Source organism: Callorhinus ursinus, unplaced genomic scaffold (assembly GCF_003265705.2).
Source record: "Callorhinus ursinus isolate GAN/ISIS: 27379988/994484 unplaced genomic scaffold, GSC_fseal_2.0 scaffold67, whole genome shotgun sequence".
NCBI classification, from domain to species: Eukaryota; Metazoa; Chordata; class Mammalia; order Carnivora; family Otariidae; genus Callorhinus; species Callorhinus ursinus.
In genome coordinates this window covers 2,600,251-2,625,871 of record NW_027397129.1, presented here as the reverse complement: position 1 = coordinate 2,625,871, position 25,621 = coordinate 2,600,251, and the positions used below count along the sequence as shown (strand labels likewise).

Genomic DNA, 25,621 nt, shown 5'->3' with positions numbered 1-25,621 from the left:
TGGGATTACTCGCCTGTTTTAATTCCCTTCAGCATGACTATATTTTAATGTATACAAAAATAAGAAAAATTCAGATACACACATCAGACTTCCCTTCAAAAAGAGCTGCTGGTTACAAGTAGGCATTTCGAATAGGTAGTTAAGGGACTTTTATTTATTTTTTATTTTTTAAGAGTTGCTAACTTTTATTAAGGTCCAAAGAGAAAGGGTCGTAAATATGTGGGGCTTTGTTTATGTACTTGCTTGTTTTTAGGAAACCACCACTGTTTAATTTAATAGGGCACTTTAAGATATTCAATAAGTTTAGACGCAATTAGATCAAGATTGACAACAGACTTCCAAGTTGCGTTTACTCTGTGTCAAGGAATTAGGCATTAGGGATAAATCGGGGAACAGAACAGATGGGATGTCTGCCCCCTTGGTGCTTACTTATCAACACTGAAAGGACTTTAAATTAAAAATGCAGTGAGGAGTTGAAACCATAAAACTCTTAGAAGAAAATACAGGGTAAAAGCTCCTTGACATTGGTCTTGGCAATGATTTTTTGTATTTGACATCAAAAGCACAGGTATCAAAAGCCAAAATAAGCTTCTGCACGGGAGAGGAAACAATCAACATAATGAAAAAGTAATTTATGAAATACCAAAAAGTATTTGCAAAGGATATATCTGTTAAGGGGTCAATATCTATTTAATACAATTAAGTAGTAATTTATAAATTATAAAATAAATATCTATCTGATAAAATTAAATAGCAAAAAATCCCAAACAACTGAATTACAAGGTGGGTAAAGGGCCTAAATAGACATTTTCCCATAGAAGACATGTTACTGTATGAAAAGATGTTTGACATGACTAATAATCAGGGAAATACAAATCAAAACTACAATGAGATATCACATCACACCTGTTATGATGACTATTACGAAAAACTCAAAAGACAGCCAGTGTTGGTGAGGATGTGGAGAAGGGGAACCTTTGTACACTGCTGGTAGAAATGTAAACTGGTACAGCCACTGTGGAAAAACAGTATGGAGGTTCTTCAAAAAATTAAAAATAAAACTACTATAATGATCCAGCTATCCCACGTCTAGATATGTATCTGAAGGAATTGAAATCACCACCTTGTAGAGAGATATCAGCACTCCCATGTTCAATAAAGCATTATTCACAGTAGCCAAGATATGGAAACAACTTAAGTATCCACTGACAGATGAATGCATAAAGAAAATGTGATAGGTATTTATATCTGTATAAATGGCATATTATTCATCATTAAAAGAGAAGAAAATCCTGCTATTTGCAACAAGATGGATGAACCTGGAAGACATGCTAAGTGAAATAAGCCAGATACAAAAAGACAAATATTGCATGATCTCACTTATATGTGAAATGAAGAGGAAAAAAAAGTCCAACTCAAAGTAATAGAAAATAGACTGGTGCTACCAAGGGCTGGTTGGTAGGGGTAAAGAGGAGATATTGATCAAAGGGTATAAACTTTTAGTTGTGAATAAATTCTAGAGACCTAATACACAGCATGATGACTACAGATAATAATAATATATACTCAAAATTTGCAAACAGAGTAAATCTCAAGTATTCTCAACACACACACATAAACACAAAATGATAATTATGTGAGGTGATGAAATGCTAATTAGCGTGATTATAGTATCCATTTCACAATACATACATTTATCTAAACACCACACTGTACAACTTAAATACATACAATTTCTGTCAATCATACCTTAATAAAAAATATAGTGAGGAACACATGGTGGTAGAATCTTAAAGCCACAAAAATAATGTACACTTTACTCAATGCATTTTTCTTAAGAATTTCAATACACTCAGAGTTCTGACTAGAACACACTAGAACCAAAGATTCATAAAATAAACAATGGAAATTATCATATAAAATACAAGAATTTCTAGGTCACAAATATTTGCACACTTGGAGATCCTCTCAACCCCAAAATGCTGCATACTATTTTTTGTGTGTTGATCTCCAAATAACTATGTATGGATATTCATGATGATAAAGTTTATAAGAGGGAAATAAGTAACTTTCAGGGTTAATACTTGTGTGTGTGTGATTTTTTTGCATGTATGTGTACATGAGTATATTAGTACTTTCTTTCCCTTAAAACAAAGGCTCCTTCATAGGTAATACAAATGGTATATTATATGCAGAACAGAACAATTTCTGGTACATGGGTTTAATAGAGTATATCTGAAAGTTGTAATTATCATTATTCTTTTTCAATCAAATAAAATTCTTCTACAAGCTGGAAGTGTCCAAGGCACTTTTATGCCCTCTCAAATGATGTCCTCCTTGTGATGCACTCAAAAGTACCCTATCAGTTATCTGGATCCCTAGTCCCAGGGTTCAGTATTTCAGCCTCTTCTCTTCATGATCTACTCTCAGTCTCTTGGTGATCTTATCCACTCACATAGATTTAAATACTGTCTATGTGATGATCACTTTCAAATGTCTATCTCTAGCCCCTGAACTCCAGACTCATATCCATATCAATAGCCAAATGCTTGCTTGATATCTCCATTTTAATACCTAATAGGCATTTAAAACTTAATACATCTCAAACTGAAACTTAACTCCTGACATTCTTAACTCCCAAACCTGGTCCTTCTATAGTCTTCACCACCTCAGTTGATGGCAAATCCATCTTCTTTCAGTTGCTCTGGTCACAACCTTTGGAGTCATTGTTGTTTAAGTCATACTGTCATACTCTCATTAAGTCAACTGCAGAAAATGCAGTTGGTTTAATCTTTAAAAAAAAACAGTAAGTCTACTTCTCATAAATTCTCATAATTCTCATAAATTTTTCTAGTGTTCTTAAGTACAAGAAGGCTGTGACATATCTTATGGAGAAAATAAGTGTGCTAAATAGGCTTTGTTTGGCAGGAGTTATAGTGCTACTGGCTGTGAATTCAATGTTAATGAATCAACCATGCATATTAAGTAAGGTGTTTTTAAACAGAAACAAACAAAACATGGGTATGTACAGACGGTTTGATGAAAATATTGTGACCAGAGGGTCCCAGGAACCTAACTCTGTAATTGCCCCCAGGAACAACGGTTTGGTGTTGCTACTTCAGTGTTCATGGTAACATGACAGAAAATTATTGCAAATAATAAGAATCAACTGTATATACCACATAGAAGATATAGAAAATATAAAAACACTGCTGACAGCAAATATTACTTTTAAGTATATTCTAATTAATAAAATCTGGATGCTACTACATATTATTTTATTTAAGTTTAGTATATTCTATTTGCCATGTTATTAAAGATCATTCAAGGCTTGACTTTACCAAAATATACTATATTATATGGTCCATAATTCACTTTATTATTTGTGTTATTCATAGCTATTTGGGATATTTCTAATTATTTACTGTTATAACTAATGTTACAATGAAATTCTTGTACATAAGTCTTGATGTCTATTTCTGATCATCTTTTTAAGACACATTAAAGATTTGCAATTAGTTTGAGGCTCTTGATATATTTTTCTTTCCAAAAAGGTGAAGTCATCTTGAACTTAGACCATTAATATATTAAATATCCCTTCTACACCACCTGTGCCAGCACTGAGTACATGATATAGCTTGTTTTTAACCTGAAAACTTGTATTGTGTTGTTTTATGTGCATTTCTTATATTACTGATGAGGTTGCACATTTTGGAATGTTTTTCTCCTAAGAATGTCTGTCCATCTACCAATGCCTTTTATTAATCATCACTAATCATTTCTAATGAATTTCTAAGTAAGCTGGGATATCAACTGATACAATAAATAGAAATGTTTGAGAGAATTCATTTTCCTCTAAAGATCATCTATTCACTGTGGACTGTAATAGTAAAAGATAAATGGACAAACACAAATTAATTTAAAACATGTCCAAACTACCATGAAATAGATAACTAAAGGAAAGTGACAAATTTAAAAGAAGGGATACAAATGTGCAACTCAGAATACATTAAAAAAAATTATTCACCACGATCAAGTAGAATTTATTCCTGGGATGCAAGGTGGTTCAATATTTCCAAATCAATCAATATAATAAATCACATCAACAAGAGAAAGGATAAAAACCATAATCATTTTAATAGATACATAAAGAGCATTTAACAAAGTACAACATCCATTCATGATAAAAACCCTCAACACAGTAGGCTTAGAGGGCACATACCTCAACATAATAAAGGCTGTATATGAAAAAGCCACAAGAACCATCATACTCAATGTTGAAAAATGGAGAGCTTTTCCACTAAGATCAGGAACAAGACAAAAATGTCCACTCTTACCACTTTTATTCGACATAGTCTGGGAAGTCCTAGCATGGCAATCAGGCAAGAAAAATAAGAGGTATCCAATTTGGAAAGGAAGAAGTGAAACTTTCACTATTTGCAGATTTCATGATGCTGTATAGAAACTATATAAAGAAAACCATAAAGACTCCACCAAAAAACTACTAGAACTGATAAATGAATTCAGTAAGGTTGCAGGATACAAAACAAATATAGAGAAACCTGTTGTATTACTATACATTAATAATGAAGTAGCAGAAATAGAAATTAAGAAAACATTCATATTTATGTTTGTACCAAAATAATAAAATACATAGGAATAAACTTAAGGAGATGAAAGACTTGTATTCTGAAAACTATACAACACTGATGAAAAAATTCAAGATGACACAAACAAATGGAAAGATATTCCATGCTCATGGATTGCAAGAATGAATATTGTTAAAATGTCTATACTACCCAAAGCAATCTACACATTTAATGTAATCCCTAATCCCTATGAAAACACCACCATCATTTTCCACAGAGCTAGAACAATCCTAAAATTTGTATGGAACCACTAAAGACCCTGAATAGCCAAAGAAATCTTGAAGAAGAAGACCAAAGCTTGAGGAATCACAATCTCAGATTTCAAGATATACTACAAAGCTGTAGTGATCAAAACAGTATGGTAATGGTACAAAAATAGACACATAGATCAATGAATCAGAAGAGAGATCTCAGAAATAAACCCATGATTATATGGTCAACTAATCTTTGATGAAGGAGGCAAGAATATGCAATTGGAAAAAGTCTCTTCAACAAATGCTGCTGGGAAAACTGGACAGCTATATGCAAAATAATGAAACTGGACCACTCTCTTACACCACACGCAAAAATAAACTCAAATCATAAAACTCCTAGAAGAGAATACAGACAGTAATTTCTCTGACATTGGCTATAGCGACCTTTCTCTGGATATATCTTCTGAGGTGAGAGAAACAAAAGTAAAACTTTACTATAAAAACCTCTGCACAGCAAAGGAAACAATCAACACAACTAATAGACAAACTACTGAATGGGAGAAAATATTTGCAAATGACATATCTGATAAAGGGGTAGTATCAAAAATATAATAAGGCACTGATACAACTCAACACCCACAAAACAAAAAAATCAATTAAAAAATGGGCAGACGACATAAACAGACATTTCTCCATAGAAGACATCCAGATGGCCAACAGACACATGAAAAGATGCTCAACATTAATTATGATGAGGGAAATACAAATCCAAACCACAATGAGATATCATCTCACATCTGTCAGGATGGCTAAAATCAAAAACACAAGACACAAGCATCGATGAGGATGTGGAGAAAAATGAACCCTCGTGCACTGTTGGTGGGAATGCAAGCTGATGCAGTCACTGTGTACTCCAGTGTGTACGGAGGCTCCTACCATATGATCCAGTAATTCCACAATTGGGTATTTACCCAAAGCATATGAAAATACTAATTTAAAAAGATATCTGCACCCCTTTGCTTATAGCAGCATTATTTAAAATAGGTAAATTATGCGTTCATCGATAGATGGAGTGTCCATCAATAGATGAAAGTGTCCATCAACAGATGCTCAAGTGTCCATCAATAGATGAATGGATAAATAAGAAGTGGTCTACATACCAAAATATATAAATAGTGGAATCTATATTCCTACACACAGACAGACAGACAGACAGACAGACACACACACACACACACACACACACACACACACACAATGGAATATTACTCAGCCATACAAAAGAATTAGATCTTGCCATCTGCAAGACCATGGATGAATCTAGAGAGTATAATACGAAGTGAAATAAGTCAGAGAAAGAGAAATACCATATAATTTCAAATATATATGGAATTTAAGAAACAAATCAAACAAAGAAAAAAAGAGAGAGAAATAAAAAAGTTGACTCTTAAATATGGAGAACTAATTGATGGTTACCAGAGGGGACTTGGGTGGGGACATGGGTGATATAGGTGATGGGGATTAAGAGTACACTTCTATTGATGGGCACTGCGTAAGGTATAAAATTGTTGAATCACTATATTGTACAACTAAAGCTAGTATAACACTGTATGTTATTTATGCTGAAATTAAAATTTTTAAAAATGTGCAACTCAGAGACTGAAAGTACTTTTACTATTAGAGTTAAATAAACATGTGCTTAGTTGATGACCATATCCCTCAAGAAGGTTGAGCAATGGAAATATTTATTCTTTGTTCATCATCACAGAGTGTGTTGTTCCTCTCTAAGGACATGTAGAAGGAAAAAGCAATTGAATGAAACCTTAAATCCTAACAATACCATTTTAATATATTTAAGAGTTTACTATAGTTTTAGAGTAAACCAAGAGTATTTGTATGATTTCATTGGGTGTTTCTAGTTATAATAATTAATGTTCTATTAAAATATAAAATTTACCAAGGTTCATGATGCTTTCTCAGTTTATCTTAAATTTATGAATAAAAAATTAATATTTTATATCTTTTTCAACTGTGTTCTTGCTATTACTCTCAATGTTGTTATATTAAAAAGAACAATGAATATAGAAGTATAGCCAAAATCTTAGCTCTTGTTAATCGTGTGACATTGAGCACTTTACTTAATCCTTCTGACACTCAGTCTCCTTTTGTATAAAACCATGGTTAATAAAGAACCTGGCTCTTAGTAACCTCTTTATAAATGGTAGTAGTTATTATTATCACTATTAGGTGTAAGAAAAAAATGCATAATTAAGTGAAAAAGAAATAGCTAACATAAACATTAGATACATACTGCTACAAATGCAAACATGATCCATTTCTTTAAAATGCACATAAAAGTGCCTTATTATCATTTTTATTAGTTATTATAAGATTCAAAATTCATACCTTTTTGATTTTCCCCTAGACATTTACTATTAATTATTTAGAATATTCAGTTAAAATTATAAGGTTTTTCTTTTCTTCCATGTTTATACATACTTAGGTCAAAGATATTCCAGGATATTGGAAATTTTATAACTGATTCTTGAATTTGGAACAATGATTCTTCCATCAAAGCTTAGAGAAATCATTTAAACTAAGATGAGCCTTTGCGATCATGTTCTTAGAGTCTTATTTCTAAAAGACTACAAGATGGAAAAAAGTAAAAAAAAAAGTAAAGAAAATAAACTTAATGACATCATATTATTTCAGAAAGCTTTGTCATTTAATGAGCAGATTTTGATCTTCACTTTAAAAATGGGACTAAACAAGTGTAAAAAAAACCTGATCGAAATCATCTGGAATTGGTATCTCCATGACAGCTTCAATGATAAACTATTATTTATATATAATGCCTTTCTCCTCAGGCATTTCTACACTGAATATCTAATTTTGTTAGCATAATCACCTTGGGGGATAAGTGGGATAAATATGACCGTGTGTATTTTTCAAATTAAGAAACATTATTGTATAAATGAGCAAATATGCAACTGGTAGGTTAAATGATGAAACAATGATCCAAAAAGTAGGTAACAACAAAGTTGAAACTCAGATACATATCTCATGATTCTCATCCTTGAACATATTATTTCGAGCATGTATTTCTTTCAGATATGACCTTATCAGAATCCTGTGCCACGAAGCTCTTAGCTTCCAATAGGAGTCAGAGTTTTTTCCTTACTATTTCAGTGAATCTTCTCATAAAAATACCAACTCCATTCTGTTTTACATGGAAATACTGTTAAGCAGTTTCAGTCATATAAAATTGGAACAAGTATTACATTTGCTGTTTACTACTTTACCTCATTAACTTGAAGAATCCAAATTCCAGAAAAAGACCTTAAAGTCAAGAAATCACAACAGCAGTATAGCCCCCTGCAATGTTGTCCTTGTGTTCAAACCACATTTGAAATGTGTAAAAAGTGGAGAATAGAGGCACTGCTTAGGTACCTCTGATATAGTTCTTTACTCTCCCCAAATCCCCAATCCCTAAATCCCTAAACCAGTCTCATCCTTATCAGTGAATCCATCAAAAGGATTGGTAGTAGTTAAAACTGTAGTAAGGGTAACCATGTTGATTAGCAGATTCCACCAATTTTTCCAATATTTCCTAGAGGTACAATGGAATTTCCACTCAGAGCACTAGCCACCTCTTCTTCTGACTCTGCGGTGGCAGCAGACAGCTGCTTCTTTCTTCATTTCTCTTAGTTTTCTCCCTTCTTTACTCTCCCCTCTTCACCTTGACAATACTACCTAATGTCAGTCCCTTAATCTCTTGCATTGAATATAACCTTGAGCTTCCTTTATTTGAGTCACTCAAATTATAACATTTGATGTATGAATATTCAATTTTTAACTAATGAGCTTGAATCCAGAATGAGATAAAATTGAGCAACATTCCCACATACCCTATTTCCTGATATTAAACCAAAGACACAGTGACAGCAATAATAGCAGTGACAGGTGCTTGGTGAAAATCTTAACTCAGAATGTGCTCAGGACACGTTAAGATTCAATGATTTACAAGCTAGGGTAATATTGGTAACAACTATGGAAAGATCACGCTGAATGCTTACATGGTATATAATATGCTTGGGGGGGGGCTAAATACGAGAACATACCTATCCACTCTAAAGACTAAAACACACTTTGATAAAATCCTTAAGTGACGAACGACTTGCTGAAAAATAATTATTTACAATGACATCAGAGTAACTCTGACAGCAAATATTTATACAAGGCATGTGATCATTAAAACTAGCACACGGGAAAACAATGACCTTTTAGATTAACTGTAACTTTTCTCACTTTTTGTAAGTCATTACACATTTTAAAAATTTGAATGATCAGCTTTCTAAAAATGTTTTGTTGCAGCATGCATACATTGTGCACATAGGTTACCAGCTGAATTAATTTTCACAAAATAAACACCCACGTAACTAGGATCCAGATCAACAAAGAGAACATGACCAGCACTCTAGAAACCATCACATACTATCATCTAGTCATTAACACATACCAAGAGTAACCATTATAATTATTTCTAACACCATATATATGTTTTGTTTTAAACAGCCACTTCTAAAGAATACTTTTTAAAGATCTGGTTTTCTGATGCCTAAGCCCCGCCTTAGAAGAGAAGTATTAAGATTAGAACAGAGATCAATGAATTAGAAACCAGAAACACAGAAGATCAGATCAATGAAACTAGAAGCTGGTTCTTTGAAAGAATTAATAAGATTGATAAACCACTGACCAGAATTATTCACAAGAGAAAGGATGCAAATTAATAAAATTATGAATGAAAGGGGAGAGATCACAACTAACACCAAGGAAATAGAAACAATTATTAGAAATTATTATCAACTATATGCCAACAAATTAAGCAACCTGGAAGAAATGGATGCCTTTCTGGAAACTTAAAAACCACCAAGACTGAAATAGGAAGAAATTGACAACTTGAATAGGCCAATAACCACTAATGAGATTGAAGCAGTGATCAAAAACCTCCCAAAAAAACAAGAGTCCAGGGCTGGATGGATTCCCTGGGGAATTCTAGCAAACATTCAAAGAGGAAATAATACCTATTAAAAAACAGAAACAGAAGGAAAACTTCCAGAATCATTCTATGAGGCCAGCATTACCTTAATCCCCAAACCAGGCGAAGACCTCATCAAAAAGGAGAATTTTAGACCAATATCCCTGATGAATATGGATTCCAAAATTCTCAACAAAATCCTAGCTACTAGGATCCAGTAATACATTAAAAGGATCATCTACCATGACCAAGTGGGACCTAACCCTGGGATGCAAGGGTGGTTCGACATTCACAAATCAATCAATGTGACAGAACACATTAATAAGAGGAGAGAGAAGAACGATATGGTCCTCTCAACTGATACAGAAAAAGCATTTGACAAAATATAGCATCCTTTCGTGATTAAAACTCTTCAGAGTATAGGGATAGAGGGAACATTCCTCAAGTTCATATAATCCATCTATGAAAAACCCACAGCAAATATCATCCTCAATGGGGAAAAGATGAGAGCCTTTCCCTTAAGATCAGGAACATGACAAGGGTGCCCACTCTTGCTACTATTGTTCAACATAGTACTAGAAGTCCTAGCAACAGCAATCAGACAACAAAAAGAAATGAAAGGTATTCAAATTGGCAAAGAAGAAGTCAAACTCTCTCTTTTCGCAGATGACATGATACTCTATGTGGAAAACCCAAGACTCCACCCCCAAATTACTAGAACTTATACAGCAATTCAGTAATGTGGCAGGATACAAAATCAATGCACAGAAATAAGTCGATTTCTTACACACTAACAATGCAACTGTAGAAATAGAAATTAGAGAATCGATTCCAAACAACAGCACCAAAAATCATAAGATACATAGAATTAGCCTTACCAAAGAGGTAAAGTATCTATACTCTTGGAACTATAGAACATTCATTGAAGAAATGGAAGAAGACACAAAAAGATGGAATAACATTCCATGCTAATGGATCAGAAGAATAAACATTGTTAAAATGTCTCTGCTACCCAGAGAAATCTATACCTTCAATGCCATCCCGATCAAAATTCCAATTACATTTTTCAAATTGCTGGAACAAACAATCCTAAAATTTGTATGGAATCGGAAAAGACCCTGAATCACCAAGGAAATGTTGAAAAAGAAAAACAAAGCTGGGGGCACCACGTTGCCCGATTTCAAGGTACATTACAAAGCAGTGATCACCAAGACAGCATGGTACTGGCACAAAAACAAACATATAGACCAATGGAACAGAATAAAGAGACCAAATATGAACTCTCAACTCTATGGTCAAATAATCTTCGACAAAGCAGGAAAAGATATGCAATGGAAAAAAGACAGTCTCTTCAATAAATCGTGCTGAGAAAATTGGACAGCCACATGCAGAAGAATGAAAATCGACCACTCCCTAACATCATACACAAAGATAAACTCAAAATGGATGAAAGACCTCAATGTGAGACAGGAATCCATCAAAAGCCGGCAGTAACCTCTCTGACATTGCCCACAGCAACTTCTTTCAAGATACATCTACAAAAGCTAGTGAAACAAAAGCAAAAATGAACTTTTGGGACTTCATCAAGATAAAAACCTTCTGCACAGCAAAGGATACAGTCAACAAAATAAAGAGGCAACCCACAGAATGGGAGAAGACATTTGCAAATGACACTACAGACAAAGTGCTGATTTCCAAGATCTATAAAGAACTTCTCAAACTCAACACCCAAAAAACAATCAAGTCAAAAAACGGGCAGAAGACATGAAAAGACACTTCTACAAAGAAGACATACAAATGGCTAACAGACACATGAAAAAACGTTCATCATCATTAACCATCAGGGAAATTCAAATCAAAACCATGTTGAGATACCACCTTACACCATTTAGAATGGCAAAAATGGACAAGGCAAGAAACGACAAATGTTGGAGAGGTTATGGAGAAAGGGGAACCCTCTTACACTGTTGGTGGGAATGCAAGTTGGTACAGCCATGTTGGAAAACAGTGGGGATGTTCCTCAAAAAATTAAAAATAGAGCTACCCTATGACCCAGCAATTGCACTCCTGGGTATTTACCCCAAAAGACACAGATGTAGTGAAAAGAGGGGCCATATGCACCCCAATGTTCATAGCAGCAATGTCCTCAATAGCCAAACTGTGGAAAGAGCCGAGATGCCCTTCAACAGATGAATGGATAAAGAAGATGTGGTCCGTATATACAATGGAATATTACTCAGCCATCAGAAAGGATGAATACCCAACTTTTACATCAACATGGATGGGACTGAAGGAGATTATGCTAAGTGAAATAAGTCAAGCAGAGAAAGTCAATTATCATATGGTTTCACTTATTTGTGGAACATAAGGAATAGCATGGAGGACATTAGGAGAAGGAAGGGGAAAATGAAGGGGGGGAATCAGAGGGGGAGATGGGGTGGGGATGTGTTAGCCTGATGATGGGTATTAAGGAGGGCACATACTGCATTGAGCACTGGGTGTTATACGAAAACAATGAATCATGGATCACTTCATCAAAAACTAATGATGTATTATATGGTGACTAACATAACATAATAAAATAAAATTGAAAAAAATAAAGACCTGGTTTTCTACTTGTTGCTTAATGTGTGAGAAATTGAAAATTAAATATCTCCAAATATACTTTAGCTAATTTAAGTACCCAGAAAGTTTAAGTATTGGGCTAAATAAAGATAGCAGCTAGGATCAGGTTGATGTTTAACAAACATTCACAGCACTGAATTTACAACACCATTACCATGTTAGATTTTGCCCTGCAGACTAATGACATCACACTTTATTTCAGAAAGCATCATGCCAGGATGCATCCATAAACATGGAAACCTTTATATTATAACGCAAGACAGTACAGGATCAAGAACCAAACGAAAAAGCTCACATAAGTACTAATGTAGAAGAGGTAAGTGAGAAGCCACTGAAAGTCACAACAACTGGGAAAGCTTTACATGGAGGGGTGAGATTTAGGCTGGACCCTCAAAAAGATACACAGGGCTCACAAGGGCTGAGAGAAAGGGAGTGGTATTTCTTTTTGGAAAAAGAACAGGATCGTAGGCTCTGATACATGAGGGATAAGGATGTGAGGCAGATAAGCTATGCACACAATTACTAACAGAAAAAGATTCTGGGATGTAAAAGCTAAGGTATCCTGACAAATGCCTATGTGCCTAATGCCTACAAAAAATTGTTGACTTACATTGAAACATTTTACTCAAATCCAAATGGCAATGGTCTCTGCTTCCTTTCCCTACTGCCTGAAGATATTAATTTTTTCAACATTTTCCTCTAGAAATGAACATTAGAGTGTTTATATATTATGAATTGAAAACATTGGTTGGTAATGACTAGATTACTGACCAGCAAAAACAAAAACCAAAAATCCCAAAAAACATAAAAATAAAAACAAAAAAAAATGACTTCTTTCCTAAATCCTTTTAACGTTTTAGGTTGAAAATTCATTTTCTATGCATGTTTTGGACCTTTTATTGTTTCTGTTATTTTAAAGAAATTCGCTGTTAAAAAAAAATATGGGTGACTTGGTGTAAGTAAGGAAGAAATATAACTGGAAAATTTATAAATCTGATTCCTTGAAATTTAATATTCCTTTAAATCTTATAATATATTTATGGTATCAATATGATAGAATTTAATTCATTCAGTAAAAATTATGTTACTTTTACAGTATATATGAAAAAGTCCAAAGGAAACTAAACAATTTTAACTACTTTTGTAAAACTGATGTAGTGGTATGATGTGTACTCAGAGTTTTTTTGGTTTGTTTTTTTAAAGACTTATTTATTTGACAGAGAGAGAGAGAGAGAGGGTGCCTGAGTTGGGGGGGAGGCAGAGGAAGAGAATCTTCTCGTCGACTTCCCACTGAGTGTGGAGCCTTACGTGGGGCCTGATCCCACAACCCATGAAATCATGACCTAAGCCAAAACCAAGAGTCGACGCCCAACTGACTGAGCCACCCAGGCACCCCTGTACTCAGTTTTATATTCACATTGCTAACAGTTAAGTAAGGTCAATTCTACAGATATTTTGTCATATTGGTATATTATCATTCTGTGCTTCTAAAAAGTTAGACTACAATTCAAAAGTTTAAATCTGCTAGGAAATCCTACAATTTAATACTTTCTCACATCTTGGATTTTACGAGTCACTGCATGTTAAAAGCTCTAAAAACATAGGATTTTGTTCCCAATCTCAAAGATTTTTCAATAAAACTAACACTAGACAATATGAAAGTTTTTTTTTTTTCAGGAATTAGAACAAGAGAGAGATGTTTTAGCAGCTAGTAAGATAAAACATTGAGAAAGTTGGCTGCCATTAGTTCCTAATAGATTTTAATCCTTACTGTTCAACATAATCCTTTATGTTTTGGTGGCCTCCATAAGTTTAGATCCCATCCATTATTAGCTTGATAGTTTCCAATTTTAACTTTCTTGTTGAAAGAAGTAAAAATATAGACCAGGAAACATTGTTTATTTCTGGTGTCCTCTTCGTTCTAACTTATCTCCCCTTGTATTTATACTAAATAGTATTTTAGGGCTGCAATTCTCTTATTTGTCAACTTCCCACAATGTCTTAATTTGAAATATGCCTGTTATACTACAATGATATGCAGTGATTCAATTTAATAGACATTTATTGAGCATTTACTTCTCTCTGAGATGCTGTGCTAGCACTGAGACTGTAGGGACAAATCCAGAAAGTACAGAGAAAAATGAGCAATAGAATAAAAACTATGAATGTGGTATACACAATATTACTAATAAGGCTAAAATGCTGCTGTGATACAAAGTAAGGAGAGGGTAATTCTGTCAAAGTGGGGCTGCAGAGACTGGACACCACTACACAGAGGACGTGGCATTTACACTCCAGTAAATCTTTTATTTGGCTAGCATTTACTCCAATATGAGCATGAATCTCTGTTGTATATTTTAGACCACAAAGGAAGCAAAAGTGGAGCTGAAATAAATGTAATGAAATAACTCCAAAGTCTGCAAACCTTCATCGATTCTCCAAACTAGTTGTGTGATCATGGACAATTCCTTCATCATGCTGGGCCTCAGTTTCTTGAAGTATAAAATAATGAATTTGGACTAATTGCTATCTTGGGTCCCTTTTAGCAGGGATGAGATGATGTCTAAAGCTTCTGCCAGCTCTGGAATTTTGGAAAATGTTTTGACTTTTTCTTGTTGTTGTTCTCCCAACTTTTTTACTCTGCTATTATTTTAGATTTTCCTTTTCCTTTTTTTTTAATGATTTTTCTTTGTTAAAGATTTTATTTATTCATTTGATAGAGAGAGAGAGAGAGAGAGAGAGAGAGAGAGAGAGCACAAGCAGGGGAAGCAGCAGAGGCAGAGGGAGAAGCAGGCTCCCCGCTTAGCAGGGAGCCTGATGTGGGGCTTGATCCCAGGACCCTGGGATCATGATCCAAGCCCAAAGCATATGCCCAACTGACTGAGCCACCCCAGTGCCCCCTTTTCCTTTATTTCATGCATTTTTCCCTACAATATTTCTTCTAGTCTGAACTTTTTATAAAGAAGTCAGAGTAGATAAATAGCTAATCAGAGTTACTAATATGACATGGAAAGATGGCAGATATCAAAAGGTATTGTTGGTCATGAAAATTTATAATTGATTTAATTCATAAGAAATTAATACTTTTTATAAGAAACGACAGCTTTTATTTTGTAGGATGGCACTAATTTAACTGAAGTGAAACCCATTTCATATTTATGTGAAACCTTAGGATTAATAGTGCTTTCAAATACATTAATATAATTTTTCCCTGTTGAGTGGAATAGTTTTAATTAAACATTACTAACTCTTTTGGTTTAATCCCTGGAGCCAACCTATAAAACAATAGAGGTTTTAAATCAAATGGTAAAAATCCGTAAAGCTCAAAGTTAAAGTGATAGCCACAGTGGTAGGGAAAACAATAAAGAAACTTATAAAATATGTCTAGTAAACCAGCAATGCTTAATACTATATCTATCTATTTATATATATATATAATTATGCACACAAAATAAACACACACACAATCGTTAAAACTAATCATCAGGGGGGTGCCTGGGTGGCTCAGTTGGTTAAGCGACTGCCTTCAGCTCAGGTCATGATCCTGGAGTCCTGGGATTGAGTCCCACATCGGGCTCCCGGCTCAGCGGGGAGCCTGCTTCTCCCTCTGACCCTCTACCCTCTCATGCTGTTTCTCTCTAGCTCGCTCTCTAATAAATGAATAAACAAATAAAATCTTTAAAAAAAAAACAAACTAATCATCAGGGGAGAGGTAATTTGGTTTATCAAAAGTATTCTAGGGGTACCTGGGTGGCTTAGTCAGTTAAGAGTCTTCCTTTGGTTCAGGACTGGGATCAAGCCCTGTGTCGGGCTCCCTGCTCAGCAGGGAGTCTGCCTCTCCCTCTCCCCTTCCCCACTGCCTGTGCTGTCACTTTCGCTCTCAAATAAAAAAATAAAATCTTTAAAAAAAAGTATTTTAAATATTTTAAAGGCATCAGAATTTCTATAGCAATCATTTCTTTTCTCTCTAAAGGCTCATTGGTATGTCAAACGTGAATGAAAGGACCTGCAGATTTGTAATTTAACCTCAAATAAAATGACCAGAGCAATATTATTTTATTAATTTCACTTGTAATAAAATTACACTGTAGTGTTTGATGCTGAACTTCATAAGGGATATGAGAATGTCTATTTAGAAGAAAGTTAGGTACTCTACTACTCCCTTACCCTGCCTGCTTGCCTCCCTGCTCCTGATAAAACCTAAATAGATAAATAAGTGAAACCAAACCAAAACAAAACCATTGTATCATTCTTTAGGTAATGCTTCATGAACTTTTCTTACCCAAGTACTCCAAATGGAAGAGAAGATTGAACAAACACCCTTAGGGATCTATTGCAAGTGTGAAATTTCTTTGAAGTCATTTGTTTTATTTTTAAAAATTCATGTGATTTTGAATTCTGTTTCATAATATATATCTGTTTTAATGTGAAAATGATGTTTCCCCCAATATCTTTGAGTTAACAGAGCTCTAGAAGATATGCTAAGTTTTACCATAGTTTTGCATATTCAAAGATACACACAATTTTAGAAGCTTAGCTAAAGAATAAACATGATTATAAAATAAATTTTTCCACAGATCACACATATTTCCTACCTTCAGTTTTCCTTTCACTTTAAGGCATTTTTTTGTCAGTCAATTAGAGGCCTATAACTCTACTACTCAACTGAAATAAATTTAATTGCTATACCAGAAGCAAAGATCTCTATGTTATCAAAATTGATACTTGGGTTCCAAAAATCCAAAAACATAGAAAAAAGCTATGAATAGTCAAACAGTTGTTCTCTAAGTATAAGTTATAGGGGCACCTGGGTCGCTCAGTTGGTTAAGCACCTGACTCTTGATTTCAGCTCAGGTTATGATCTCAGGGTCATGAGATCGAGCCTTGTGTCAAACTCCACACTCAGCGTGGAATTGGCTTGAGATTCTCTCTCCCTCTGCCCCTTCTCCCGCTCTCTCTTTCACTCTCTCTCTCAAATAAATGAATAAATCTCAAAAAAATAAATATGAACTTCTATAATTCAATCATTAACTTAATTAGTTTCATCTTACCAATATTTCTCTAGTTTGAAAAGAAAGGTACTTTTTGTATTTTTGAAGGTGATCATTTCACATCAAGACAGTCCATCATCAAATAAAATTGATTATATAGTATTGATCTATTTGTATTTTTGCTGGTTGACTATATACATGCTATATACAGTACTGGGGGTGACAGAATGTGATTCAAACAAGACTGAACTGTATATTATGCTAATAAGACAAGTTAGACTCAAATATCAAGGAAAAGTATTTAACCTCTTATAAGTAAGAGGTAATTGGCTTGACCTTTCACCCTGTTTTGTTTTGTTCCCCTGTAGACTAAATTCCAGAGTATTTCTTCCTAGGGCTCTAGTAGCAAAATATTTTAAAAAAATGGATTCTGAACAGGGATTTTACAAGTGATAGTCAGTTGTCTTAGAGGACAGGGCTGGTGAGATTTCTAGGCATGGGATGCAGCATGAAATCATACACAGACAGGATTATCAGAAAGGAATAAAATAGCTCAAGAGAATATATGACTCAGCACACTGAAATGAGACCTAGGAGGAAATGAAAAAGGGATGCAAGCAGGTGGAATGCGTGTAAGAATTTGAGTTGAGGCTGAATTTCATAGGGAAAGAAAAAGAACTAGACAAAATAACTTGAGAGTGGGTATTGCTGTGGCCCTAACAGTGAGACAGTAAGACGATTTCTGGCAACAGTCTTTTGAAAACACTGGGAGGAAGAATACAGAAAAGCAGAAATAATCAAAATGTAACAGAGATTTTGCTCTTGACATACACAGGGAGAAAGCAGTTGGTGATAGTGTAAAATAAAAATATGAAAGTATTTATCAAAAGCCCAGACACAGGAAACAAACAAATAGAACTGGATATAACACATAGTTAGCTGAGACTATAGGAACTATAGGCACCCTTTTGATTATCCCCTTCTAACAAGACAATAGCAGCAACTACAATATTCATAGTAGTGTATCGATATTATGACTACTACTACTATAAAGATAGTGGTATAGCAAGAGCTACATACTTACTATGTGCCAAGCCTTTTACTGAATGCTTTAAACATGTCAACTCATGTGATCTTGTTACTATCATTCCCATTTTACAGATGAGGAAACAAAAACTTGGAAGTTTAAATTACTAGCTCAAGGTTATAGAACCAAGAAGTTATATAGCTAGGATTAGAACTTTAAAATATCTAACTCAGAAGGCTGTGCACTATAAGCTGACTTCATCAATAGCAATAGTGGCTAAGAGTGTGTATGAAATTATATAGACATAGATATATAATATGGAAATATAGATAAGCTAGTATTTAGACTTAAAATTCAAAGCTGATATAAGCTTCATTCTACATTTCATTACAGTTGTTCCAGATTATTTTGACTAAAAATGTTTATCAGATATATTCATGTAAAGTATCCTCAATGTAAGAATTAAAAATTTAAAAATTAGGAATTAAAAATCATCATTATAAAATTGACAGATCATTTTAACATATTCTTGACAGAACTCTCAAAATCTTTCTGAAATTGAATCTATGTATTAAACAAATAAAACTTAGAAAGAAATTCTGCTAAAGGGCAATTAAAAAGTAGTGATAGCACTGAAATGATCTAATAATTGTCTTTGTGTCATTTCTCATGTTTCCAATTACAAATTTTCCATTTCTCTATAACTCTAAGGACTTTCAGTAAGGACTCAAAAGCATATACCTTTTCCAAGTTTATTACAAGCCTTATAAACCTGTTAGTGTTCATTAAAGGGGAGAAACTGCATGCCTATAAACCCAGAATACTGTTTGTATAATACTGTTCAGTGGTGAGGGCACCTGGGTGGCTCAGTCGGTTAAGCTTCTGACTCTTGGTTTCACCTCAGGTCATGATCTTAGCCCTGCGTTGGGCTCTGAACTCACTGTGGAGTCTGCTTAAGACTCTCTGTCTCTCCCTCTCCCTTTGCCCCTCTCCCTCAAATAAATAAATAAAATCTTTAAAAAAAATAATATTGTTCAATGGTCATCTCTGCTGGTCTGGTATTATCAATCAAACCCTCAATGTATTTCTTTAATTTAATCCAGTGTGCCTCATTTTGTGATCCCAGGACCAGAATAACAATAGGAGACAGAGTATGACTCCATAGTACTATTATTTTCTTTATTAAAAAAAAAAAACCTTTAAGATATGATATAAAATTATACTCACTATAAGTATAGCAGCAGCTCTCTGGCAATTGCTTTTCTACAGAACTTCTATATCTTGGCTCTTCGATTTAACAACACACATTTGTGACTACAGTCCTATTTACTAACATGTAAATAATGTGGAATAATAGAACATTTAGAAAATTTGTAAGCAAGAACTCACAATCATTTTGATATCATCAAAAGCCCATGGTATACTTCCCTTGTAAACAATATATATTTAAGTATTTATGAAATGAATGAATGAACATACTATCAGATCAGAGATGTGAAGGCGTCAATAACCTAGCAATGTTAAAAAATAAAGTAAGTAAAAAATAGGTCATTAAATGTGCTATACTATCAAATATAAACTAATGGAAATGATCTTCCTGCTTTTCAAATATCAGTAAACAGAAAAAATAAAATTAATGTTTATTTAATCTTACCACTTAGAATAGTCTCAAAATAGTTACTAATCAATTACCTTTGCTTGCACTTTCTACATGTTCCAGCTCTTCAGGAAATTTCAGGATATCCCGGTATTTTTCCTCACAAATTTCAGCAATAAAATGCAAGAGGGTTGTTTTTTGATCTGCTGACTTAGTATCTCTGATCTGGAATGAAATAACAGTATTTTTAGTATATTTTCGGTAATGTAAATATAGACTTTATTCTTAAACAAGTGAAATGAATGGATGAACTCAATTCATTATAACTAATTTAAATTTTTTTAAAAAGTTAGGGGTGCCTCGGTGGCTCAGCTGGTTAAGTGCCTGACCCTTGTTTTGGCTCAGGTCATGGTCTCAGAGTCATGAGATGGAGCCCTGCGATAGGCTCTGCGCTGTGTGGAGTCCACTTGAGATTCTCTCCCTTTCCCTCTGCCCTCCCCCTACTCATGCTCTCTCCCTTGCTCTCTAAAATAAATAACAGATAAAATCTTTAACAAAAAATTTTTTTTAAAGTTAGGGGTAGCTTTCTAATGGGGTCTAGCAATAATGCTCTAGATTTTAAAAGGAACACCATTATTTTAAAATGCAAAAGATGACCAAAACCAGCCAACATTTAAATTTTAATATATAAATTTTAAAATATCTAATTATGGCAAAATGAACTATCCTCTGAGAATAGAGCATTAATTTAAGTATTGATAATTACAGTCAAAGTTAATGTGTCTTTATGTTATCAGCATTTGTTCTTTGCTTTATCATCGAAATATATTCTTGGAAGCTATATTTGTTTGTGAGTTTATATTTATTTGTAGCCATTATTGATGAAAATTAATGTAAAAAAATACATTTTACCCTGCTTGTATGGGCCATCAATAAGAAAAGCTGAAAAGTTCTTATGCTGATTTACAAATAGAATCTGACCACACAATTGTGATGACAAGTTTTTTTCTGCTTATGTACGGTATTTCCTTTTCAGAGATATTTTTAGAAAAGAGATGCTATAGTTAGAATGATAAAAATCTTTAAAGTATAGGACAAAAAAAATCTATGATGAAAATCTGTTTTAATATAACATTCATATTAGACTAAGCTGCAAAAGAAATCAAGGATTTACCTACAAACAAAGGATAAATAAGGAATAAAGTATAAAGTTCTCTCATTGTATTGGGTGTTTTAATTCTATAATCCTTAGACAATGGGTTTGCCCACTGATATGCATACTGATTTGGGGTTTTTAGCTTTAAGGATTACTCTGTTTAGAATAAATTCCTCCCAGACAGGTTTATGAAAAGGCTTTGGAAGATACTTAGGTAATTAACAGAATATTTAATACCCACTGTTTTAGTGGCAAAGGAAAAAAAAAATCACATTTAATCAATCAGACCCATACTGAATCTGTTTTGTACTACAGCTTTTTAACAATTATTTATGTCTCCAGGATATGGAGAACTTAAAGGAAATACAGTCTTAAGGCTCAATACAAACAACCACAGGAGGCATGATGTTGACGGTTCAGGTCACAAGGTCACAGTGATTTCTTTTAGAATTTCTGGGATTACTTTATCCCACGTAGGTGAAATATTTAAAATTTTGCATTATCTTGCTGATCCGCCTAATACTTTCAAGTACTACAAGGTTAAAATTTTGGGTGCCTGGGTGGCTCAATCGTTAAGCATCTGCCTTCGGCTCAGGTCATGATCCCAGGGTCCTGGGATCGAGTCCCACATCAGGCTCCCTCCTTGGTGGGAAGCCTGCTCTCCCTCTCCCACTCCCACTGCTTGTGTTCCTGCTCTCACTATTTCTGTCTCTGTCAAACAAATAAATAAAATCTTAAAAAAAAAATGACACAATTTAAGGACAAGCTATAAGAATGAACAGCAACAACACCTCAAGGGCAATTTGTGTTAAGTAAGGCCTGTTGCTCTAGAGGAATCAATGGGAGGTTCACATTCCTAAAGAGAGGTCTTTACCTGGGATTACAGGGTTAGATGTTTACAAAGTGCATCATTTTCAGAGTATGCTGGATATTACAATTTATAAGAAAATTCATGTTTTCTTTTTTTCTTACAAATTACCTGAATTCCTAAATCCTAAAAACATTAGGTGTTTAGGAAAAATTGAAGGTGCATCTTCCTGAAGGAAAGGGAATTAAACTGTATTTTATAAACTCTGTAGAGACTATACAGACATACACACACCACGACCACCACTAATAACAACAACAAAACCCTACCTAATTTTTCAGAACACCAAATTGTAAAAGTATATATATTTTAAATATTTTACATGCATATGATCAATACCGGAAAACACAAAAATAGAAAAATAGCATTATGCTCATATGTAAAATTTATGGGTGATTTAAAAATCAGCTTTTGGCATGCATACTTATGAATGCTTACTTTAAGAAACAGTTTTTAATTGATAAATATTTATTCAGAATCAGGTCCATTAATTTAATTCCTGTTAAGAAATTTAGTAGAGTCAATGGTTACATTCCAAAAAGATAAATGAAGCATAACATTTCAGCTACATAAATATCCTGGTATCTTTGTTAAAATCAGAGAGTTACAGAGAGAGCATGGGTATGCTTTAAAAAAAAAAAAACAAAAAACTGAACTATTTCTTTCAACGCATGGGCAAACATGGACAAGTGCCTGTTTTGTCAAGCTGAGGAATATCTTGGTATGGGAGACGAACTGTTAAATCTGTATTGCAATATTTATTTTTTAAATAACTTCACACAGAGAGTCTACTTTAAGGTTATAAACTGGCAGGGAATAACTGTGACAAGTATGTGGTCTTTTTAATTTTTCTCTGTATATATGACCCTTAGACCAATAATTTTAAGATAAATATATACTATTAAAATACAGGGGGAAATAATTTTTGACTTATTATATTTACTTTGTATTACCATGTCTTCAGCCTCTCTTACTGCATCTACACCATTCACACATTAGGAACTATCTCTCTCTCAGGACCTATTGTGTTGTTCAATGTCAACACAGAAGGCAACTAAGAACATTCACCTTTATCAATTCTAAAGGTTAATAGCATTTATCCAATAATTTGCTCTTCCAAGTATACTTGGAAGTTGGATATACACATCTCTTGGGGTAATCCAAACTAATCTAATCTGAGTATGTGTAAAATCACTTCCAAAGTGTTTGAGTTATTTTATTAAGAAATAAAACTGATTTCCATTTGGTATCTGGTTAACTTGAAATTATGTTAATTTTGTATTAACATCAAATATTCCATTAATACTTGTCCAGATTGCCTAAGTCTCAGTAGTGGCTATACTGTCAACATTTCAAGGTTTGCTTCCATTAGGAGCCTAGTGCCTTTTGGCAACCCTGCCTATGCTTTCCCTGTCTCCCTCTCACCAGCCACAGTTAGGCAGAGGTATGAGATAGATACACAATTTCTCTTTGTAAGATACAAAAGGATGAAAAAAATACCCTACATTCTTATGTCTTGCATGTATTTCCACATAATAAAAACACAAACAGTTCCAGAAATTGGAAATATTTGCAAGAGCTAAAAATGTTTTATAATATTTTAATAAGCTATTATCAACCAATGATAACAATAAAAATAAGATAGAGCAATTCACTATATTCACTGATAAAGCACCATCATTTAATAAACCATAGAGTGATTTTAATTATAATCATCTGACCCAAAAATGTTACACATAAAGATTAATAACTGAATTTATACTAACTGTATCTACCTATTCTTTAATAAATTTCTGAAATGGTACATGAATATAAATACGTTTAACAGAACAACACCTATATCTACAGCAAGTTCTGATAGTTTATTTTTCTAATAAATATGAAGGCTGTCTTATGAAAGATAATATTTACATTGGACATTTCCAATACATTTCCAACATTATAACTTAGGCAGATAGCAAAATATCTGAATAACTAATTGCCATGTAAAATATATTTTTTTCAAATACTTTCAGTCAAGCCTGAAAATCTAGTTTTGCCCTCTCTTTGAAATTAGGTGGTTCTGAGCACACAGAAGCCAGCACACAGTCAGAGAGCCTGAAACAACATTTTAATCATCTACGTCAGTCACACTCAATCTTTTTTTTGAAGGACCCCTTCTGTAGGTAATTTTCCCCTCTGCTGAGATTTAAGCCTATTTCTTCTTGCTCTGTCCTCAGTGGGAACTGAAAATAACTGGTCACTATCCTCTGTATAACCACACTTCACAGAGGGAAAGCTCCCTTTTCATGTGTCCTGTTCTTTAAACCAAACAATTTTAGTAAATTTAACCTCTCCACACAGATCTTAGTTTTCAAATGTTTAACTCTGAAAAGATAATAAGAATCCACTCAAAGTTTCCATTACAAAGTCTCCCTGCATCTACTAGAAAAGCATACAAACTTCTTGGTTTTGCATATATGGCCCTTTGTGAGCTGGCCCTTGCCTACTTTTCTAACATGTCCCCTGATGCTTTCTGATGTATGCCCAACTCTTTGGTCTGATTACAAATGCATGAACACACCACGTAATGTCATGCCCTCGTGCCTTTGCACATCTTGTTCTCTCTCTCGACTCCCCTTCCATCTTCCCCTTTTTGTTCTATCTGCCATGTGAATACCTACTCGTATTTCAAGACCACTCAACTATCACCTCCTATCTGAAGACTTTTCTTAGTAATAATTAATGTCTTTTTTAAGTCATGTTCCTCCACTATAAACATTTTAGCACAGTTTATTTAAGATTTTATTTATTTATTTGAGAGAGTGAGAGAGAGAGGGCACAAGTGGCAGGATGCAGAGGAAGAGAAAGAGGGAGAAGCAGGCTCCCAGCTGAGCAGAGAGCCCAATGCGGGGGATCGATCCCAGGACCCTGAGATCATGACCTGAGCCGAAGGCAGACACTTAATTGACTGAGCCACCAGTAGTTTTTTCTAGGCAATATGAGTTTTTTTTCAAGGTTAGAGACCCTGTTTTCCAAATATTTTTTATCTACAGTACTTAGAAGAACGCTAAAACATACTAGGTAGGCAATATATGTTTCTGAATTAAGATTTTTCTCCACGTAAGTTCCCACTTGCATGAACTTTAAGAGTAATACTTCTAAATTAAACTCTATTCGTGTGTACGTATGTATGTGTGTGTACATACCCATACATATACAGAAAGTTGACTACAAAGCCCAGACATTTCCAAGACACCGTATTTGTTGAGAGTTAGGCAGGAGTGAATGCCAGAATAAAATTATATTGTGTTGCTCATGAAATGAAGCAATATATGCTTCTAAGGGGAGGCAGGTTAGGAGCAAAGCAAATATGAATGTAGAAGTACATTCAGTACTCCACTGTGGGTAGGGACTGTGCTGAACAATAAGGATCAGAGATAAATGATGCATGTACCTTCAAAGCCTCAGGGAGGTCAGAACTCAGGAAAAAAACA

The 25,621-nt window shown here is 34.1% G+C and overlaps 1 protein-coding gene across 6 annotated transcripts in view; it reads right to left on the bottom strand.

The window, feature by feature from the left end:
- Positions 1-25,621, bottom strand: part of DIAPH2 (diaphanous related formin 2) — a 949,436-nt gene that overhangs the window by 410,098 nt on the left and 513,717 nt on the right. For all 6 annotated transcript variants that reach the window (XM_073885915.1, XM_025876973.2, XM_073885914.1 and 3 more), the window contains one exon: positions 20,217-20,346. In XM_073885915.1, the coding sequence (XP_073742016.1) occupies positions 20,217-20,346 (130 nt within the window). The remainder of the gene's footprint in view (positions 1-20,216; positions 20,347-25,621) is intronic.